The sequence below is a fragment of the Lolium perenne genome, chromosome 6, assembly GCF_019359855.2.
Source record: "Lolium perenne isolate Kyuss_39 chromosome 6, Kyuss_2.0, whole genome shotgun sequence".
NCBI lineage: Eukaryota > Viridiplantae > Streptophyta > Magnoliopsida > Poales > Poaceae > Lolium > Lolium perenne.
Window position 1 is genome coordinate 59,548,789 of NC_067249.2, and position 22,057 is coordinate 59,570,845.

Here is a 22,057-nt window from a genome sequence, read left to right on the forward strand (position 1 = left end):
CCATGCCAATGAGATCAAGCTCGGCCGGCCGGAGAAACGCCTCTCTGCCGCTGGCGCTCACGAGCACTGCAGCTCCTGGGCCTTCGCCTCCCTTCTCTAGCACTACCATGGGAAACGAGATATGAAAGTGCAATGGAAGTGTTCTGCGTGCCGTGTAAAAATCCTGTAGGAATTGATCAAGCAGTGATATGGGCCACGGTTGTACATGTCAGCCGACTAAGACTGACTATTACATATATCATCTTGTTTTTACAGTTTAGCCTTTATGTTTGACATTCATGCAGGCATTGGTTTGTTTGACTTCCGGCACGCAAGCCAAAACACCGATCTGCTGATGCAAACAAAGATCTCCGTTCGTATGGGAGATTTCATTTTCTATGTCGCAAAATGGGATAAGGAAAAGGTTTTTCTTTCATATACAAAGTTGTCACGACATGCTTAAGTTTGGTCATCAGAATCGGTGCAATCAAAAGCAATTTTGCCAGTTTTGGAGCCTACTGACATATCGGCTTACGAGTTCCGACCTTAATTGATCTAATTCAACAAACTATCATAGAGTGGCAAACCTTAGTACAAGGACATATCATGTGCAATGATCAGGTTCAGTACCACGTCAAAAAAAGCCTCAGACGAGCAACCAAGACAGTCAGCGCAAACGAAATTCTTCCAGCCAATTTTTGCAAGGACGCATGTAACAAAGTACACATGCCTTCAGTGGCATGTTTCCAAGTTGTAGGACAGAGAACAGAATCAGAAATCATATATATGTTCCATGCTAAAGGTTCTTTACTTTCTGAAATAAACGGACCTCGCAGGTTTTAGGTCGAATGACGGAATAATCTTCTATGTGATCTAGGGCTACAGGTGCTGCGAACCATCCTTCCCTTGAGCACTCTCTCCTGAACTTCTGCGAACCATCCTTCCCGTGAGCACTCTCTTCTGAACTTCAGTGGGCGTTCTGCAACCAGGAAAATAAAGTTTCAGAATGTAAGGAAGAACTTCAAATGAACTGACAAAGCACCTTCTTCTCTGAGCTCACAAGCACAATTACTAAAGTTATTGTGCATAATAACAAAGCAGTGTTGGTTCAACAAACCTGATGTTCAAATATCAAACACGTTTTGAATGGGTTAGCATTTTAAGGGGTGCACTTTGGCACAGCAACTGCCCAAATAATGAATTACATAATAAGTTGGTACGTATTCAGTTAGCAGAAAGATGCTCACATACTCGCATGTGTATTTTTGGTATAATAATATGCATACAGTAAGAGTTCAAGATACATGTGGAACTTACACAATGAGAACATAACCTCCCCAGCCACTCAGGCAATCAGGATCAACAGAAGACAACAATGCTTGTGAGATTGTCTCAAATAGTTCCTCGGGTTCATTTACCAAATAAAAATTTGAACAAAGAATTTGTCATATTTACAGTGCAAAACCACATAACGGAAATTACTATGGCACTCTGGATGGCATTTCTCAATCAAGTAAACGAACCATGTCTGGTTTATACATGGACTCACAAGCACCATATACTGATTCTCAACAGTACCAGAAACCACAAAATCTTTTGCCAGCTCCTTGCATAAAGGAAGCACTTTAATCAGATTACCTGATATAATAGCGAGACAAGAAAGCTAGCACTAGGATCCACACAATCAATATTTATCATGTTTCAAGAAACTCGACATGAAGCAATGTGGTTCCAAGAAAGTACATATCAGACGGAAATAGATGTTGGCATACTGCCTACATTAACAATGCAACTTTGTATGGCTCATAGCTAACCCTAAACAAGAGAACCCTTCCAAATCATCTATGTAGTAATATATAGGCCAATATTAAGTGATTTCTTTGTTCTTAGTGCTTTTTATGCCTTAGTTTGGTTTTCCTGAAATACTTGGTTCAATATTCATGTTTTCTCAGGGAAGGCACTCTCCATACATCTTACAGTTACAACTGACCGCTGTTCAGTTCTTGGTGTAACTTATTAGAAATAGGGAGCAAAAGGATGAATCTTGACAAGAAATCAATCTCGACCTAGGATTAAATATATCTGAGGATTATGACTAACCCTAAGCTGAATACTGATAACTACGATACACATGCACATGGTAGATCGAAGTATGTGAACGAACCATTAGCACACAGACAAATTCAAATCAATTGGACTTTTGAGAAGTAACAAAGGAAAAAAGTCGCAGAAAGACGAGAACTAATACATACTTGGCACCAATACAAATCCATGGTACATATAAATGGCTGATCATTTTCTCCTAGCCCGGCAATAATTGGCTGGCAGAAGTATGGCCCAAACCTACATAAAACAGTTTGTAAGCAAAAGGAGACAAAGCTCTAAATACATATATAACATATTGTGGGACCAATAGAGGGATGGTGCACAATATCAAATTACGACCTCACGGACGACAAAAGAAAGGTCATAAAATGCTTGTCTGAACTACTGGCATAGAGTATAAGTTTTTTAGGTGGACAACTGAATTACCATAATCGGCAAAAGGAGGGAAAGCATAAAACAAATCGCCCAGAGAAGTGAAATTAACCTTTTTAAGATTGTTTTTTTAGATAACAGACATGAAATGCCCGACTTTAAATTAATGAAGCCACAGTTCACAAGCGCTATTACATGCTGCGGCATACAGCTTAGCCGAGATAAGATCAAAGAACTAGAGTACCCCTACTCCAGAAACTAGAAAGCATGGGGTCGGCCTCCCCGAAAAACAAACCGATCTAAGGACACTAAGGAGCATGTAGGCCAACTGAATTTCAACATATTCTTTAACTGTAGAATAGGAATTGATACTACATATTTTTCCTACAGGAGGAAAACATGGTGATGCTTATTCGATTCATATTCCAAAAGAATATTTTAGGTCGTTGAGATCAGGGATCGCGTACCTATCATGGATTTAGTATCAATATAATACTGGCTGCAAGGTAACAAACTGAAGAATAAGTGAGGACACACACATAAAGAGCAAGAGTAGGAGAGAGGTTAGCCCAAGGTTAGGATCCAGAATAACCGAGTTTTGCCTGTGTACTGAGGGCTGAACAAAGAAACGCAGGGGGTGACTGGTGACACCTCTCTCTCTGACAATAGCAGTTCCTCCCAATCATAAACAACCAAGAAATCAAACTGCAGAAATAACAAATCAGAGAAATAGGGAAGAAAAGAATGTGTAATTCTCCCAGAAAGATTGGACAAAACTCAGTTGCAAAGCTAACCAAACAACCAGAGAAGATCCCTGCAGTCTCCATGCCCTGTTGCCGAAGAAAAGGTAGTTGCATATCCTGCCAGGCAATCAGGAAAGACGAGCAATGGCGAGGCCCTTTTAGCACGCGTCTGGCTCCTTGGATGGTGGGATCTCGGGGGGAAATTGTAATCCGTCAGAAACCATAAAAAACTCCAACTAATCTAGTCAATTCTGCAAGCAACTAATCTAGTTCAGTGTTGTTGGGGTAAACTCATCCATAAATACCCCTCAAGTGCAACTCATCCTATTGGATGCCTCCAACTAAAGTCGGTTTTTTCCTGCAACTAATGTCAGTTCTGACTACAACTAATCGAGTTTCGTGTTGTCGGGCTAAACTCATCTATAGGATACCCCTCAACTGCAAATCAGCCATCCTATAGGATGCCTGCAACTAATGTCAGTTCTACCCGCAATTAATCTAGTTGTGCGTTGTCGGGCTGAACTCATCCATAGGGATAACCCTCAAACTACAACTCATCCTATATGGTGACCTGCAACAAATGTCAGTTCTTCCACTAATGTCAGTTCCTCCTGTAACTAATGCATGAAAAGGCAACTTAAGAGGGAACAATAAAGAAACTTAATAAAAATGGGACAAGCAACTAATCCCTGGTTAAAGCAACTACATATTCACTGCAAAACAACTACATATAGTGTGTGCAGAAACTTGTAACATGCTAAAAAGCAACTAAATGCACACTGTAAAATAACATGTTGTGCATCCAGCAACTTGGAACATGCTCAAAAAAGCAACTAATTGTGCACTCTGAAACAATAACGTACTCCCTCCGTCCAGAAATGTAAGACGTTGGGAGAATATTTCCGACCAGGTGAAAACAGGAAAAAAGACAACATTGCCCTTACTAGATTTTGAATCGGTACCTTCCTAGATTTAGAATCGCTCTTCCCAGATCGAGGCGCCCTCTGCCGGTGACTCCACCTCGCGCCCAGGCCTCCACGATCCCTCGCCCAGGAGGCGCACTGAGAAGGGATCCCCGGGTCGTCGCGCTTCTCCCCCTCCCCAGGTCGCTAGTGCTCCTCCTGGCCTCCAGACCTGGGCTCTGCTTCTCCTCCCCAGGTTATCGCTTGGTCCCCTCGATCCCCAGGTCGCTAGGATCCCCAGCACGCGCAGCTCCGCTCGATCCTCTTCCTCGCTGCCCAGGAGCACTTGGTTGCTGCTTCTCGATCCTCTTCCAAGATCGCCTCGATCGATCTCCAGCACGACAGCTCCGCTCCAGTTGCTCCAGGCTCCTGCCGCTGACAAATTGTTGCTGCTCGCCTCCGCAATGTCCGTCTCTGGCTCCGGCCAAACAACCCTGCAACATCACTGAAAAAACAAGATAAGTGGCCTGCCATCTAAGGAGTACACACCATGGCAGCATTTATGTTCGACCTCAATAACACTCCACCTTTGTTGGATCTCAATTGCACTCCACCAGTCAGCTGCACTCCACCTACAGGAGGTTATGCTCCAGACCAAGATGCAGGTAGAACCCATTGGTTATCGCTACCTTTAGTTCTTCAATTTCTGTCCAAAGCACCAAAAAAGTTTAAGCAAAATCACTGTTACAGTTGTTTGGCTTCATACAAAAGCTTTTATTGTCAGGCTAGTAGTTGTTTAAATCATGAACTTGTATTTGCATTTTCTGTAAAGCATTTCCTGTTCAAGGCAACACAAATAAGTGCTATCTGCTATCTGTGGGTTTTCTTTTCTTATTACTGGAGTAGTAACAAAGTGGAATCTATGGTCACTTCCATCTGCTCTCAGCTGGTTTTCTTTTCTTATTACTGTACTTTAGAGCATGCATCATACACAAGCACTTTAAAAGATTCCCAGAACAGCAAAACAATGTGTAACTCATGCCTACAATTCTATAAAAATACAAATTCAATAGATCCTCTTATTTGTCAGTCAAATAATTGAATCTATTGGTGATGAAGGTAGTGGTTTGTGATTGACATCCCTGTGATACATAGATGTACATGTTTAAGAATTATAACTAAATAAATAAATAACTCGTGTCAAATGAAGAGATAAATATAGAAGTTTGTGTCAATTCTGAAATTCTATACAATGGTTATTTGTTAGATTATTTGCTTGTCTTGTCGTGATGAAGTGGTATGTGTTGCAATGGTAGGTGAATTAGCACCTAGCTTAGTTGTTCTTTATTGAGCCGAGAGCGGGTATGTAGGCAGGTAGGTGCATAGCTAAAGATGGCGGGCAATGAAAAGACCTGCAATGCTACGACGGGCGGGCCACACGGAAGCAAGCACAAGCAAAAGTCGTAAGCAACACAAGCACAAGGAAGCAAAAGCAAGCACAAGTACCTACTCCTTGTTAACTGAATTTGTTGCAAGCAAGCAGTGGAAACAAGCTACTGAAATTTCTACCTATTGACCAAGCATTCAACTGATGTATATGACTTGCACTTTTGTTCAGAAACATGCATAAGTAAACAGTTACATGCATAAGTAACCTGGAATTGTTTGTTTCTTTCTGTGCCGTGCGTGAGGATGCAACTTGAAAAATAAACAAGAAGTGCATGTTCTGACAACATTAGCAATTCACTGGCATCTTTAACTTAATATGGAACAACACTGCATTTTATTTACTGTAGAGTGACACGTTCATAACAAATAAAATATTGTACTGACAGACTGCATGAGACATCACCGGTAAAGAAACTTAGAGTAGTGCAGATTACCATGCATCTCATGGCTGAATTGGTACTCCGGTGCACATTATCATCCTCTTCTACACAAACAACTTCTTTCTGAACTGAACCGAGTCCAACATCGCTGCTTGTTTCACTGCCTGCGAAAAGATATTGACCAAATTAGGAGTAATCGAATTGTAGATATTCAGGAGCTTGTGAGCAAAGAGGCAAGAATAGGCACACTCCTTGCAAAAAAAAACTTGAGTAGCAAAATTCATTACATCTCAGAGATTCTTATAATTGACATAACATAGTAGGAGTAATAAGCAAAATTTGACATCAAATTATTCAGAAAGATGACAGTAAGGTCATGGAGTACTAATCAAATTATTCACCATAGTTGATCAAACAGGCAATCTGTGCAACTGTATATACTGCAGTCAGTTTCACTAGTAAAGAAGGAAAAGGAGATTCTTCGCAAAATCAATTACTCATTAACTGCAACAATGCAATACAAGCGATCCAGTTCATTTGCAAGACAAGTACACAAGCTATGCCATGACAAGAAGTACAAAGTGAAGAATGAATAGGCTGCACATAACTCATTAACTATGTGTAGAAGATTATGTTATTCATTTATTACTAAACTTGCAATTAATTAGTATACTTTCCTGAACAAAAAAGTGAATTTATATAGCACGTACCTCGCCGCGATACCAAGGGAGGCCCTGGTCACCAAATCAAGCCATATCACAAACACCTGTTCTAAATGAACATCAGATGATGCCACATTCACTTAGTTGCTCCGAGTGACTTAAAGCAAGCACTACTAACAAAACAGTTAACAGCTGCAGATTCTGCATGGTTGCTTACAGCATATGGGACACCATACAGTTTGAGCACCGGCATCGGTCCGAACACATACACCATTGCGATGAGGAGCGCAATCACCGTGAACCAACAAGTGGTCAAGATGATCACATCACGCCTCTCGTTGGGGGTGAACAGATCGCTGCTCGGGTTGAACTGCGAGCTGTTCTTTCCGGGGCTTCTGTACCACTGCAAACATTAAAGCATTGGAGAAGTCAGATTGAGTGCAGTTTTCAGTTGAGACTTGAGGATTCAGAGCACAATGATTCTTACAAGGTAGACAGGGAAAGCCAGGAGCAGGTATGGTAGTGAGAACCGTAGCTTCTTGGTGCTTGGCTCAAGCTCCTTGTACACATTCTCGGTGATCTGCATCCAAAAGGGTACATCAGCTGTAAGTAATTAAGCATGGTTATTGATTTAAGGATATGATCCATATTTGTTGAAATTGCAATTCATTCCAGTGTACAGTTAATCTCAAGGGTTCTATTGCCATCACAAGTTCACAACAACTAAAGCAAGTAGCTGAAAAGGGCAAGGGCAGCCTAATGATAATGACAACCATCGTTGTTGATCATCCAGTTCAGGGAAGAAGGGCTTACTGGTCGAGGTGGTGGCAGTCGTCGTCGTGCTGGTCGGAGAAGTTGAAGTTGACGGCGGCCCGGTGCTCCGAGGCGCAGGCAGCGTCCTCCCGCTACTCTGGTGCTGTAGGAGCCGTCCTGCAATCTTCCCCGCAATCTGCCTGCCTCTCCAAGCCACCGGGAAGAAGATCCAGCACTGATGCAACTGTCGAGCACCGCCGCTGCAGATCTGGCCTCTCCAGATCGAGCGCCTCCAGCACGGGAAGGTCCCTCCCCACCGCGACGCATCGGCCATCTTCTTTCCCCGCAGATCGACGACATAAAAAAGGCAAGCTTTGACCATGGAGGGGCGGCGACGATGCGGGCCATGGAGAGACGGTGACGCGGGCCATGGAGGGGCGGCACGGAGAGGGAAGGTAGGGGCGGAGATAGGAGCAACCCGGCCGCGTGGGGAGGGGCGGCGGGAGACTGGCAGCGTCGCGTGCCGTCGGTGGAGCAGAGTGGGTGCGGCGGAGAGGATGGAGGCGTGGAGCTGTCGGGACGGAGGGCAGAACCGGAAACTTCAAATGTTTCGTAACGTGATTTTATTTGACCGTGAAACCGAAAACATCTTACATTTCTGCACGGAGGGAGTACATGTAGTGTGTCCCGCAAGTCAGAACATGCTTAAAAGTAACTAAATGTGCACTGTGAAGCAACTAGGTGATCTGATAAACACAACTTAGTTAAACCCATAAACTCAAGGACCTTCAAAGACTTGGATCACTTAAGAAAAAAAAGCAGGGTGATCTTAAAACATGCACAAGTTTTCAGCAATAACACAAGAGAAGGGCAGTTGCAAAATTACCTCGACACAAGAGAAGGGCGAGGTCCTTTTAGCACGAGCTCCTTGGATGGTGGGATCTCGGGGAAAATTGTAATCTGTCAGAAACCGCAAAAAACTCCAACCATAAAATATTGAAGAACAACCAAGACATCTAGAAAAAGAAATAGCCCACCAAAATATCGATATTCGGCAGCAGCAGCAGCAGCCACTGGCGCCCATCAAACTACAACTGCAAAATAATGAGTCAAGAGATCAAAAACCAGAATAAGAACAAAAACTGAACACTCAAACTCCCAAATGTACCGTACCTGCACCCAGAAGAACAGGTGACGCAAACCGAACAGAAGCATGCCAATAACCTATAAAAAAACAATAATAACCTCATGCAAAACCAGAAACTACCATGCAGTCAAAAGAAAAACAAGAGAATCAAGCACTGAACCCCAAACAACAAAAGTGAAACAAAAAGAGCTAAGCTACATCTGGCCTCAGATTTTATTCTCCACAAGGCTCTACCAGCCGATGAGTTTCAGATGGATTCATGCACATATCCTTTGCACCAGAAAAAACATCCAGGAAAAAAGAAGGCCTTAGATTAATTCATATATATCATTTGCGTCGAAGAGACCATGCAAAAATTTGATCCGCCTCAGATTGATTGCTTTTAATCATTTGAACCAAGTAAAGTCGAAAGAGAAACAAATTCCTGATGTGTCTGCCTTGTGGATTTTACACTTTCAGCAAAAAGAGCATCAGGTGCCAAAAAACAATAAAACCAAAAGGTAAATATGGTGCATCAGTGCATACTGCTGCAGTGGTCAATTTGCAACAGCTGAACCAGAATATATCATCATTGGCCAGAAATCCTAAACTAGCTCAATTTGAAGAAAACAAGTGCAGATTACTGTCTGACAGTGAATGGCTGAGAAAACTGCAAGGAGAACATACTGATGTTAGCAATGAGATTTGTAATATGCAGGTATAAACAGTAAAAATGGCATGCCTTGATTCTTTGTAAAAATGTGTATACTAATGAAGTTAAGGGCTATATTTTTTATTTTTTTGGCAAGTTGAGTGTTTTTTATATACTAGCTTTAGTTATTTTATATTACTACTATAAGCTATGGAAGAGAGGGGGAGGGAGCAATGTCACCGTTAGAGTTGAACTCTGTTATTCCTCCACGGCCTCCAGACCCAATTCCGAACCACTTCTCACTTAGTTTCTTCATGGTATAATCCTTATGCTCGCAAAAGCTCTCCGCCCAGCCAACTGGTTCGACAGGATCAACTCCCAGCCCGGGGGCCCGGTCATGGGATTGCAGGTTAACAGGATCTGTCCAATCTGCCACGAATGCTGACACGCGTCGTTTGAATTTGGATTTGAATTCCGTCCAAGCCTGATACTTGTAGTGGTTTATGCGAGCCAAAGTAGTCCACATTTTGTGGAAACCAGACTTTAGTGTAAAATGGTGTACAGAATTTGCAAGCGAATCTGCCACCGCATCAAGGCGAACCAATGATTTGTGACGCTCAGCTCTCGTCAGCCGGCAGGTGTAGCCTTGGCACACCCCTTCCTGCGGATGTGCTGTTTGGCCAGAGGGACCAAAATCGTAGCAGGGGAGGAATATTTGGCCAACCTCCGGATCAACGGAAACAACCGAGTCAAGCAACGATTTCGAAGGCTTCTCGACCTCGTTCCAGTTTGGTGAAAAAATGAATTCATCAACGTCCATGAATGCCATCCATTCGCAGGAAGGTTGATTCGTGGCTGCGCAATGAGAAAGCCCTGCTTCCTGCGTTTTGGTCCAGGGCCAGGCCACGGTGGAGACATCAATGCCAGCAGAGTTCAAACTAGAGACCTGCCCTGCTAGGTCATCCTCGCTTGCATTGTCGTATAGGAAGAACTTCTCAACACCCACTGCTGCATGGTACCTCACCCACTCAGGCAGAAACTTGGCGACATTTCGAACCATGGTGCAGGCACAGATCGATTTCCTTTCAGGTGTCACAGGCAAGGCAGTGTTTTGTGGATCGTAGGTGGCAAGTGAGGGTAAAGGCTCCTGGCCGTTGAGGGCTACGGTGACATGGAGGTTGCTGGAACTTAAAGGAGACGGTGGAGGGGGGCACCTGATCACCTGCTGGGATGAAGTGGTGGCGGGGGAGGAGGCCACCGTGCCATCGGAGTCTCTGCTGTAGATGCACTGGATGTTGGAAGTGGCAGTCTTGATGACCCCTTGGCGGCTGTTCGTGCCCTTGGCGAAGAGGAGAAGATCGCCTCCGGGGAGAGGGGCGGAATCAAACACGAGACTGTCGTTCCAACTGAGCAACTTGTGGAAATCCGCGGCAGGGGCAGGGGCAGTGGCAGGGGGAGCAGCCGAGGAGGAGTAAGAGGAAGATGAAAGCAGCAGCGGTGGTGGTTGGAGCGGCTGCTCTGAGCCGGGCAGGGGGCAGAGGTAGGCGTGGCGCCCGGGCCCCGGCAGCCTCCCGAGCGCGCGCGCCGGGGAGGACGCCCCACCCTGGAAGACGCACATGGCGCTCCCCACGGCAGGGTCAGCGGACAGGACGAGAACCTCCCGGTCCGGGAGGAGGACGGCATCCTCCCGGAGTTGCGGCGGGGAGTGGTGGCGGTTGGGCAACAGGCGCCGCGCGAAGGAAAGATCGGCCTGTGACGTCTGGCGCGGCATCGACATTAGGGTTTCCGGCGGCGGTGGCCCCGGCGACCGGAAGAGCTGGTCCTGCTGCTGCGGCCGAGTACCGCCGCCGAGGCCGATGCTGGAGGAGTGGGCGCCGAAAAAGAGCAGCGCGCCCACCGAAGCTGCGCCGACGCAGGTGAGGAGGCGCTTGCGGTTGCGGCGGCGACGACTCGGCATGGCGGCGGGCGGCGGCTTTGCGAACGGCGGCGGGCGGCGGCTCGAGGAAAGCTGGGCGTTTTCGCTCGCGCGCGGGGAGTTTTCGTGCGCTGTGTTGCTCGGGGAATCAGAGACAGAGTTTGGATCTGGGTCCCGGAATTCTGAGAATATATGGACCTGAATTGGAATTGGAATCGAAATCGGGCCGGTTGCTTTACTTTCACGCAACGAAACCCGTCCAAATTTGGGTCGGTTCAAATCAAATCGGTCGCGTTACTTTGACGCAACGAAGCAACCGGCTCGATCTCGATCTCCTATTCGTGGAGTGGAAGGATACGTCCAGATACGCACCAACCGGCTCGAACTCGTATTCGTGGAAGGATACGTCCCGATACGCACAAACCAGCTGGATCTCGTATTCCTGGAAGGATACGTCCCGATACGCACAAACCGGCTCGAACTCGTATTCGTGGAAGGATACATCCCGATACTTGGCATAATTTCTAGATTCTTGCTGTGGATTAAAAATGCTCATCAAAATCCTTCCCTTTTTATTATCGAAACAATCCAACACAGGTTTTGCGCGTCAATACTTGGCTTTCATGATATGAATTCCTTTTATAACTCATTAAATATCATGAAATCTTTAGCTTCAACTCCAATACAAAGATCTAAGGACTGATATGTTTTTTTTTCAAGAAACAGCAAAGGGCTTTTGCATTTTATTTCATTATTATTAAAAAGATAGAGTTAGGTTGGATTACAAGTTTAAAAAGATAGAGTTAGATTTACAATACTTTGAATCTGCTGGTGATAGCTTTGGTTACGATGAATAAAGTATCGATCATAAAACCCTAGCGCTCTCGCGCCGCTCCAGCGAGCAACCGAGCTGGCGGCGCTCCTCCCTTAGCCCCCTTCCCTCCCCCCTCCGCCTCGCTGCCGCCAGAGGGCATCGCCGGGCAAAGCCCACGCGGCGAGGGGGGGGGCTTCCCCCTCGCGCGGTGGCGGCGGCGCGGGCCTTCCGCAGCCAGCGAGGGCATCGTACTAGGCGCTAGGCGCGAAGCTTCAGCGTCTGCGTGGAGACAGCTTTTCCCGGGGTGCTTGTGGCGTCAGCTACTTCCCGGAGTGACACCGACGACAGCCGGCACGACCTCGGCCCTGGCGCGCTGGTGACGGTCAAAGGTGATGCAGGTGGGGACCGACGCGACGGGGTTTGTGGCCGGCGGCGGTGCAACACATGCCTGGCTCGGGTTGGAGGTCTCCAGGCGCAGTGGTGGGTAGAGCGGTCCTCCGGGCCGCCTCGATTTTGGGCCGGGGCAAGGCCCCTTCGAGCCCACATCTGTCCCAGATCAGTTGGCACCTGCAGCCATGGGTGCTGAAAGTGACCGCTTTTGTAGGTGGAGTGTCCTCCCATCTAGCGGCGATGGTGCAGATGCGCGGTGGCCGCCCTACGCCTTGGTGAGCGTTCGGTGGCCTCACAGCGTTGTCCCGCGGTTTCCCCAGGTCGACAGGTGCTTGGGTGGGATACCGGGGCGGCCCTGAACAGTGGGAGTCTTGTTGGTTGGCGGGCGTGCCAGGGACTCTGATGCTGGCCGGCTCCCTCGGCCGTGGGGACGGCGTGGTGCCGGCGAGTCGTGCGGTGTGACGGTGGTACAGTACATTGCGAGGGCGACGGTCGCTACCCCGTGTGGTTTGTAAACTGTATCTGCCAGGGGAAACCCTTGCCCTTCTAGGTCACAGCGGTGGCGTCTGCGGGCGCCGTTCCCTTCTTGGAGGCGTCGTGGTGGCGGTGCGGTTTCTCCACGTTCTCCGGGTGAAAACCCAAGATCCTTGGATCGGGTGGCACCGGTCTGCCCTCCTCGGCAAAGCCTTGGTGTTTTGCACCCGCGGTGTTTCTCGAAGTGCTCTTTCTGGGTGTTCCTCGTCGGCGGTGAGCTCTGTTGGTCGATTCCTGGTGGTGGCCGGCCTCTGGTGGCGTTTGCGACGTTGGTGCTATCTCGTCGGTCAAGCTTTGGCAGCACCTTATCTCCATCACCACAGTGGCCACCACCACCTGCCGTCCCCCTTGGTCCTTGCTCAAAACCACCGCCGTGCGGCGTCCTCTGGATGTCTGATGAATGAAAACAGCACAGAAGCTCGCGCAGCAACGTTGCGCCGTGGATGGCGGAGGCATGCCGTGTGGCGCCTTGCGAGTGTGCACTCACGCTCGGGCGTGTTGTGGTGCCCACCGAGTGTTGTAGAACTGGTGCCGGCAGAAGTGGCACCGGAATAGCTGCTCGGCTTCCGCTGACACCGCCAGCAGAGCACACCAAGAGGCGCCACCACACCGACCGTGCCCATGAGGTCAAGCTCGACTGGCCGGAGGAACATCATCCCGTCGCCACGAAACCATGATCATCATGGCCTCTATAGCTCACAGGCGTTGCAGCTCCCGGGCCTTCTCCTCCTCCTTTCTCCAGCTCTCCCATGGGCAACAAGACATCAAAATGGAATGTAAGTTTTATGTGTGACGTGTCAAAATCTTGTAGGAATTGATTCAAGCAGTTACATGAGCATGGCTGTACATGTCAGGTGACTGCCACGGACTATTACAGATCATCTTCTTTTTAGCATTTTATAAGTTGACACAATGAAAGTGATCAGCTGATGCTACCGAAGATCAGCATTTGTGTGGGAGAATTTGTTTCCTATGCAGTAACGACATAATGAAAGTGATGGGTATATTGGGGCTGGGGTTACTATATAGTAAATGGTAGGTTGGTGTGATCCAAAAATAGTGAAGATGTCCCAGCATGTTTCGTTCTTGTACCCACATTATTTGTCAAACATGCATGAGCTGGGTCATCAAGAATATGCAAGAGAATGTGGATAATACGTTGGCTTACTCTAAAGCAATCTTACCACAATTCGAAAAGTATATGACCCTAAGTGGTCTGATATAGCTAACTTGCAATGAGTGGCAACCTTGAAACATGAACCAAACAGTCCGAACTATCATAGAGGTCATATGATGTCATATACTGGCAGGAGGTATCATCAGGTCAAACGGAAGCACATGAGCAATGATCGCATGACAATCAAATGAAGTTCTTCCAATCAATATTTGCAAAGGTGTGCTGTAACAAAGTGCATACACAGGCACATGTGCTTTCAGTGGCATGTTTCAAAGGTAGGAGCGAAAACAGAACAAACAATCATTTTCGTGCTGGAGGTCCTTTAGTTTGACACATGCATATTTTTGGTATAGTAATATGTAGGAGTTTAAGATATGTGGAACTTACACAATGAGGCAATCACGGTCAACAGAAGACAGCAATGCTTGCGAGATCATCCCAAACAGTTCTTCAGGTTCCTTTACCAAACAAAAATTTGAACAAATCGTCAAATTTGCAGTACAAAACCAGATAACGGAAATTACTAACCACAAAAGGTAGTATTAGTTTTATGATATCACATATCATGATGTACACAGTTCTCAAGTAAGTAAACGGACCATGTCTGGTTAATACATGGACTCACGAGCACCATGTAATGATCCGAAGCAGTGCCTGGAAACAACAGAATCCTTTGCCAGTTCCCTGCATAAAGGAAGCACTTTTGATCAGATTACCTGCTACCTATATAATACTCCAAATGGATATTGGCTAAATAAGAAGCCAGCATTAGGGTTCACAAGAATCAATATTATCACGTTACAAGAGACATGGCATGAAGCACTACAGTCCCAGGAAAGTACAGATCAGATGGAAATGGATATTGGCATGTACTCCCTCCGTGTTAAAATAAGTGTCTCAACTTTTTCTAGATACGGATGTGTCTATAACTAAAATGTGTCTAGATGCATCAGTATCTAGACAAAATGAGACACTTATTTTAGACCGGAGGTAGTATCTACATTAACAAGACAGTATGTATGGCTCCTGGCCAGCCCTGAAACAATACAACCCTTCCAAATCATTTGCCTTATAATATATAGGCCAATATTAAGTCATTTACTTGTTCCTGGTGCATTGTATGCCCTAGTTTGGTGTTTTATGAACTTCAATGTTTAATATCCATGTTTTCCAGGGAAGGCACTCTACATACATCTTACAGTTATCATTGCCATATTTTAGTTCGTGGAGTAATTTAATAGAAATAAGGAGCAAATGGATGGCAATTGACAAATAATCCATCTTAACCACTGATTAAATACGTGTGAGGATTATGACTGAGCCAAAGCTGATAAAGAGAATACTCTTCAGTATCATACACATGCCCATTGGAAATCATGTATATGGAACTGGAAGTATCTGGATGCAACATAGCACACAGACATATCCAAATCAAATGGAATATTGAGAAGACGGGACCTTATACATACTTGGCACCAATGCAGTCTATAAATGGCCGATCGTTTTATCCTAGCCCAGCAATAATTGGTTGACAGAAGTATGGCCCAAACCTACATATCATGAACTAACGATGTTAGCCATCTCCACAATTCAGCAAATAGAAGGGGTTGTAATAAAACAGAAGGTAATGTATAAAATAACACCAATGCCACAAACCACCTACAGATTTCAGCTAATCAAAAATATGATTTAACCCATAGGACACATAACAACAAGGAGAATTGCACAACGCATCAGCATAACTACAAAAGGCATTAACCTACATATCTGAGGATAACATTTCAAACTAAACCACCACAATATCATCATTTTTCTTAAATCACAAATGTTCATAGCAATTCAGTTCAATAAGTCCAAATTTACTTCATATTCTCAGCAATTGTCCATGTTTTCACATGAATCAGTACTCTTAACTCCATTCCCATTGCGTGCTGCTACAAATCAGGTTACCAGGGCTTGGAAATTCTCACCTTTTTTGGTCTGAACTCATCTATAAGAATACCCCCGCAACTACAACTCATCTTATATGATGCCTGCAACTAAAGTCAGATCTGCCAGCAACTAATGTCAGTTCCGCCTGCAACTAATCTAGTTCCGTCTTCTTGGTCTGAACACATCTATAGGACTACCCCTCAACTACAACTCATCTTATATGATGTCTGCAACTAAAGTCAGTTCTGCCAGCAACTAATGTCAGTTCCGCCTGCACCTAATGTACTTCCGTCTTCTCAGTCTGAACACATCTGTAGGAATACCCCTCAACTACAGCTCATCCTATAGGATGCCTGCAACTAATGTCAATTCTGCAAGCAACTTATCTAGTTCAGTGTTGTTGGGGTAAACTCATCCATAAATACCCCTCAAGTGCAACTCATCCTATTGGATGCCTCCAACTAAAGTCGGTTTTTCCTGCAACTAATGTCAGTTCTGACTACACCTAATCGAGTTTCGTGTTGTCGGGCTAAACTCATCTATAGGATACCCCTCAACTGCAAATCAGTCATCCTATAGGATGCCTGCAACTAATGTCAGTTCTACCCGCAATTAATCTAGTTGTGCGTTGTCGGGCTGAACTCATCCATAGGGATAACCCTCAAACTACAACTCATCCTATATGGTGACCCGCAACAAATGTCAGTTCTTCCACTAATGTCAGTTCCACCTGTAAATAATGCATGAAAAGGCAACTTAAGAGGGAACACTAAAGAAACTAAATAAAATGGGACAAGCAACTAACCCTGGTTAAAGCAACTACATATTCACTGCAAAACAGCTACATATAGTGTGTGCACAAACTTTTAACATGCTAAAAAGCAACTAAATGCACACTGTAAAATAACATGTTGTGCGTCCAGCAACTTGGAACATGCTAAAAAAGCAACTAATTGAGCACTCTGAAACAACTACGTACATGTAGTGCGTCCCGCAACTCAGAACATGCTTAAAAGTAACTAAATGTGCACTGTGAAGCAACTAGGTGATCTGATAACCACAACTTAGTTAAAACCATAAACTCAAGGACCTTCAAAGACTTGGATCACTCAAGAAAAAAAAAAGCAGGGTGATCTTAAAACATGCACAAGTTTTCAGCAATAACACAAGAGAAGGGAAGTTGCAAAATTACCTCGACCCAACGATTAGGTTGGCCGCCGAGCCCAGGAGTGAGAGGCTGCCAGCCACCGAGCTCACCCAGGCCAGGAGCAGCCACATGTTGGTCTCCACTCTGGGGGGAGATCTCGCTACCGAGGCTGCCACCCGCGCACCGAGTAGCAGGACTGAAGCAAAATACAGAGCATTCTGTATGTCAGATAAGTGGTGCATATATTGACACACATGAGTTATGAATTATGACTTGGAAAAGAAATGTTCAACTGTTAATGTTCTTTCTAATGATTGGCTGGTCCGAAAGAAGTTCTGGACCTGACAGTGTTGCTACCAATCTATAATAGCTTCAGACTTGATAACACGGCCAATCCAAGCTAAATTATATCACCTGACAAGCTGAGCTACAGTGGGGTATGCTTTTTAAGCAATGGGGAGGGACAAGAACTAACCAGTAGGGATATCCGACGCCACGCTAGAGAGGAAAAGGATCCCCAACAAAAGGATGACTACCCGGTCAGCGTGTTGATGCGCGCATAGGGCTCCATGAAGGCATGAACTCCCAGAATGTGCTGGGAGTGCTGGTCTTACTGAAGCCGTCGACGGTGATGAACACCCCGCAGCAGTGGGTATGAGACCTGAAATTTGTTTGCCAGCAACGCCACAGTAAGCAACAATAGGGTACAGATAAACACCACCGAACTACCATCTCTGGATTGCAACTAACCACTGGTTAGACCGATATGTTAAGATTTCAATCAATTTTAACTACTATGAGATGCAACTGGTAATTGGAGTGTGGATTTTAGTGTCAGAAAGAGCACAGTGGAAAATTTGATCTGCTATAGTACATATTCTAACTTTTTTTTTCTTAACATGATGTAAACAAGAGTAAAATCTGCACATGTGTGGCTAATCTTAAATTCAATTCAACTGCAGACAGAAAGATATACACCTGAAGCAGAAGCAATTGATTAGTTAACTTCTCGAGGCATGATCGGACATTCTTGAAGTCGAGGAGGACGAGCGCGAGGGCGGCGGTAATGGCGCTCCAGCACATGTTGACCACCAGCAGCAGGGGAACCGGCATGCCCAAGGTGATGGCGAACACGCACGTCTTCCACTTCCATTCCTCCATGGCCACCTCCTCCTTCTCCTCCACCGAGCTGTACTTTTTCTACTCCCTCCGGCCCGATTTAGATGACTCGGCCCATGCACAACTATCATTTTGTGAAAACCCCCTCGCGAGTTCTATTCTTCTCAAACGTGGTCCTCAAATCAAAATCCATCTTTGACCCCGGCGTCCACAACCCGCGCCGGAGCTCCGTCCCCGTCCGGCGCCGCGCCGGAGCTGGGCTCGCGTGCTCGACGTATACGGTGATCCTGCACCCCGCCGGCCATCCGCGACCGCTCCAGGACCAGAGGAGGCGGGGCCTCCAGGGAGCAGAGGCGAGCTCCCCCGCTGGCCGTCCCCCGCATCTAGCAGATCCTCGTTGCCCACTCTGCCTCACCCATTGGCCCCCACCGCGACCACCACGCCATCTAGATACATCATCAACAGAACGGGCATGTTGTTCCTAAACCGGGTGCATTGCAAGTCTGCTCTGTAACCAGCACGGCATCCTGTGCTCCTCGGATTGTAGGTACTTCTGGCGGGTGCCGGCCGAGGAATGTAGTTTATCTGCAATTGAGATATAGATCATTGAACCTTACAAATCTCTCTAGTTCCAGTCCACATGAAATTAATTCTTCATAGACAGTGTTATCAACCCCCAATCGTTTTCACATATACGTTTGATGTCACAATAAGCATTTTTTTTGACAGTACGATATAAGAGGATTTAAAAGAAGACAACATATGCAGGGTAATCAGCATAATTGGAACTTTATAAAGCCCTATTGTTGTCAGGGATCATAGTGATGGCTAGGTTCAGCACTGTAAGCCAAACATAGGTTAATTTACGAGCTAAACACGCAAAATGAAATGTGAATCCAATGCCAAGATCCACTTAGGTTGAGTTCATTCCCGATTTGATTGTCCAAAATAAGGGGAAAATGTTCAACCAAGTTCTTGACTGCTCCTTGTGCCAACACCTAAGCGACGACAGAATCCAGAGTAGGTTAACATGGCTATTTACCATATAGGCTAGCCCCGGAGCACTGGCTACCTCCTGGGACGGCGACGTCTCTCTCGTCGCCGAGGCCCTGTGGGGAGCAGGTATTTCTTGATCATTTCTTTGAGGCGCTCCAGCCCCAGAGCTTGCAGATCTTCCTCCATGCCGGTCATATGCTTCTGGTACTCCTTGGCGAACTTCATGGCTAGATCCCAAGACAAAAACACAACGAGATCATGATTAATTAGCACGGTAAGTCTTCGAAGGAGAAGAGATTTGTTGCAAATAAAGTGATTAGCTAGATAAGAGGGAAGTACCAGATAGATCTTTTTAGAGGTTTCTTGTTGCCTGCTGCTGTTTTGCTGGAAGCATTGGTTCTCTGAGTGTTAGCTGCTGGCTGTGGCTTGCTTGGAAGAGTTGGCCTGCCACAAAAAGGTAAGGACAGAAATAAGTTGATTTGTCAGTGAGATGAACAAAAACTGAGTCACCAATACACTGAGATCTCTGGGATGATGACCTTTGTTGGCATTTATCACTACTTGAGGAAACCTTCGTTCCATCACAACAGATATTACTTGAGCCATTGAGTTGTTGTTCAGTCATCTGCCCCGATAATTCCATTGATTCATGAACCAGGTCCTGCATGTTGATTAAGAATACATACATTGCATCAGATAGCAGTTCTTGATGCTATAAGACAAAGGAAACTAAGATGAAATCCATTTCGGCATAGCAAATAAACTGGAAATCCAACTTGAGCTGCACAAGTTACATACATTTATATTTTGTCTCTATAAGCATCTAAAAACACATGTGGCTCTCTGTCCGGAATTAACGTGACGGCCCAGTCCTAAAGTTATTCATGGATTACAGAAACAGTTAACTGCAGAAGAGGCTATTTAGCAGGTTAATTAGCAGGATTACAAGAACAGTTAACTGCAGAAGGGGCTCTTGGCAGGTTAATTAACAGGATTACCGGGAGCCTTGCTGTCGTACTCGTGGTAGCCGTTCCACAGCAGCCAAGATTGCAAGTTTCCCCATTCGCCTGCAGGTCCGACCTCAACACATTCAGGACCAGTATATTTATGAGACGTACAAGTAACACGAGAAATCAATCAATAGATGAATTACCTACGGTCCCATTAGATGGACAATCATAACCTTTTGAGCAGCTTCACAAGGTCCACACCAAAGCAGCTTAACCAGGATCGAAAGCAAACTGCATCAAAATCAAGCGAGCGGAGCAGTAGGTGGGTGTTCCCGGGGATTCGAGACTATCAATAAATCAACCAATCGATCGGCGAGGCGCGGGACGCTTGCTTTCCGGATGAGGTTCACCGTGCCGTCGGTCACCGTCTCCGGCTTGGCGACGAAGCCCTGCGAGGACCAGGAGGAAACAGATCAGCCGTCGGCGAGGCGACATCTACGATAGGGACACCAGGAGAAGGGGGAGGATGAAATCGAGACATACGTGGTGGTGGTTCTTCCGTCGGGCCCTTCGCTCCTCGGCGAGGCGGCCGCGCGCGATCCCCCTGGACGACATGGCGAACAAGCTGATGCGGCGGCTCCTCCCGTTCAACTCTCCGGCTCTGAGTTTGGTTCGGGCGGGGGACTAGGGAGAGTCAGAGACGGCGGCGGGCGCGGACATTTACGCCAGGACAGAAGCAAGGCGGCGGCGATGTCTAGGACGGAAAAAATCCAACCTTTCCCGGCGGCGACTTCTTCGCAAGCGGCACCAGCGCTGGGAGCAAGGCGGCGGCAGCCCAGCGGGGGTAAGCAAGATGGAGGATTCGGGCGGAGGTGGGCGGGGCGGCGGCTGAGCGGCGTGAGAGCGAGCCAGTGGAGCAAGAGGAAGAGAGTGGGAGGACTTCTAGTTCTGTCGGAAATTTGTTGAGGTGGTTTTTGCAAAACGTGCGTCACATCAACTAAATCGGGCCGGATGGTGTACTTCCTTTCCGCACATCGGCCCGAATTTCGTGATTCGTCGCAAGCTACAGTAACACGGCCGTGAAAAATTGGAATCAATCACCAGGTATCTCGCCTCAAAATCAGGCCATGTAACAGCATCTCCACCGACGTTCCCGATAGCGGTCCCGATAGAATTTTGGGGCTGACAGTGAAAATGAGCTCACACCGATGTGCTTCAAACGGCGCCGGCCAATTTTTTAGCCCAATAGAATCAACCCCGTGTCGGCCCCGTCGTCAAGGGCGCGCCGGCACCTCGCGGCACGTCTGAAAACGAGTGTGGGCTCCGCCTGGCAGCCAGACACACCGATTTCCAGTGGAACGGACACCGGCGGCGCCCTCCTCTCCAGTCTCGTCAATGCCGGCGGGACTACTCTCCAGGCCACCGCCCCTCATCGTGAGATCCTCCTTGCGCATGCAGGAACCCTAGCGCATAAGATCCTCCTTGCGCATAAGATCCTCCTTGGATGGGTGATCTTATGACCAGAAGAACAACCAATGATGAGCTCCTGCGACACGGGCGACACGGGCGACCCCAACACGGCCGCCACCACCGCCACCGTCGCTACCTCCGCCTCCTCCGTCCTCTCCTCCGATCATCAACCGGTGTGTCAGGTACACAAGGCTGCTCTTATCTCGATCACCGATGGCAGGATCGTGCGGGAGTCCGGCTTCGTAAGGATTGCAGAAACTAGGGTTTCGGTGCTTGATCACAATTTGAATCAAATTGGTCCCGAAGTGTGTTTGGATTCGATCAATGGAGGTTCGAGCCGATGGATTAATGGTGTGTGGGTTAAAATTGGGCCGGAGACGCAGCTGGATGACGTTTCTCGTCGCAATTTTCGTCGCGAACCGCCCTGCGTCCGCGTTTGTGATGTGGTTCGACTGGGTTTTGGACAAGGTCTGGCCCGATCCATGGCGG

General features: G+C 46.8%; 1 protein-coding gene and 1 long non-coding RNA gene across 21 annotated transcripts; both read right to left on the bottom strand.

The window, feature by feature from the left end:
- Nucleotides 1-645: 645 nt before the first annotated feature.
- On the bottom strand, nucleotides 646-20,088 carry LOC127308105 (glycosyltransferase family 92 protein Os08g0121900). 20 transcript variants are annotated; one of them, XM_071821746.1, is made up of 22 exons: nucleotides 19,947-20,084; nucleotides 19,688-19,809; nucleotides 19,488-19,592; nucleotides 19,195-19,375; nucleotides 18,012-18,737; nucleotides 17,509-17,694; nucleotides 17,079-17,229; nucleotides 15,424-15,504; nucleotides 14,554-14,638; nucleotides 14,342-14,412; nucleotides 8,520-8,570; nucleotides 8,384-8,440; nucleotides 8,233-8,306; nucleotides 7,407-8,004; nucleotides 7,081-7,173; nucleotides 6,811-6,996; nucleotides 6,642-6,697; nucleotides 5,986-6,095; nucleotides 4,690-4,808; nucleotides 4,163-4,596; nucleotides 2,232-2,322; nucleotides 646-958 (listed from the first exon to the last, which is right to left on the bottom strand). In XM_071821746.1, exons 14-18 carry the CDS (start codon nucleotides 7,752-7,754, stop codon nucleotides 6,089-6,091), a joined length of 690 nt encoding a protein of 229 aa, XP_071677847.1. In that variant the 5' UTR covers nucleotides 7,755-8,004; nucleotides 8,233-8,306; nucleotides 8,384-8,440; nucleotides 8,520-8,570; nucleotides 14,342-14,412; nucleotides 14,554-14,638; nucleotides 15,424-15,504; nucleotides 17,079-17,229; nucleotides 17,509-17,694; nucleotides 18,012-18,737; nucleotides 19,195-19,375; nucleotides 19,488-19,592; nucleotides 19,688-19,809; nucleotides 19,947-20,084; the 3' UTR covers nucleotides 646-958; nucleotides 2,232-2,322; nucleotides 4,163-4,596; nucleotides 4,690-4,808; nucleotides 5,986-6,088. The 20 variants fall into 20 exon arrangements, with proteins under 20 accessions (XP_071677847.1, XP_071677844.1, XP_071677849.1 ...); XM_071821743.1 differs by having other exon boundaries at nucleotides 8,233-8,440; XM_071821748.1 differs by adding an exon at nucleotides 1,297-1,585 and having other exon boundaries at nucleotides 8,233-9,142.
- A 58-nt stretch (nucleotides 20,089-20,146) lies between these two features.
- On the bottom strand, nucleotides 20,147-21,070 carry LOC139832165 (uncharacterized). Its single transcript, XR_011746841.1, has 3 exons — nucleotides 20,642-21,070; nucleotides 20,302-20,547; nucleotides 20,147-20,215 (listed from the first exon to the last, which is right to left on the bottom strand). It is a non-coding gene; the product is annotated as an uncharacterized lncRNA (long non-coding RNA).
- Between the last annotated feature and the right edge of the window lie 987 nt (nucleotides 21,071-22,057).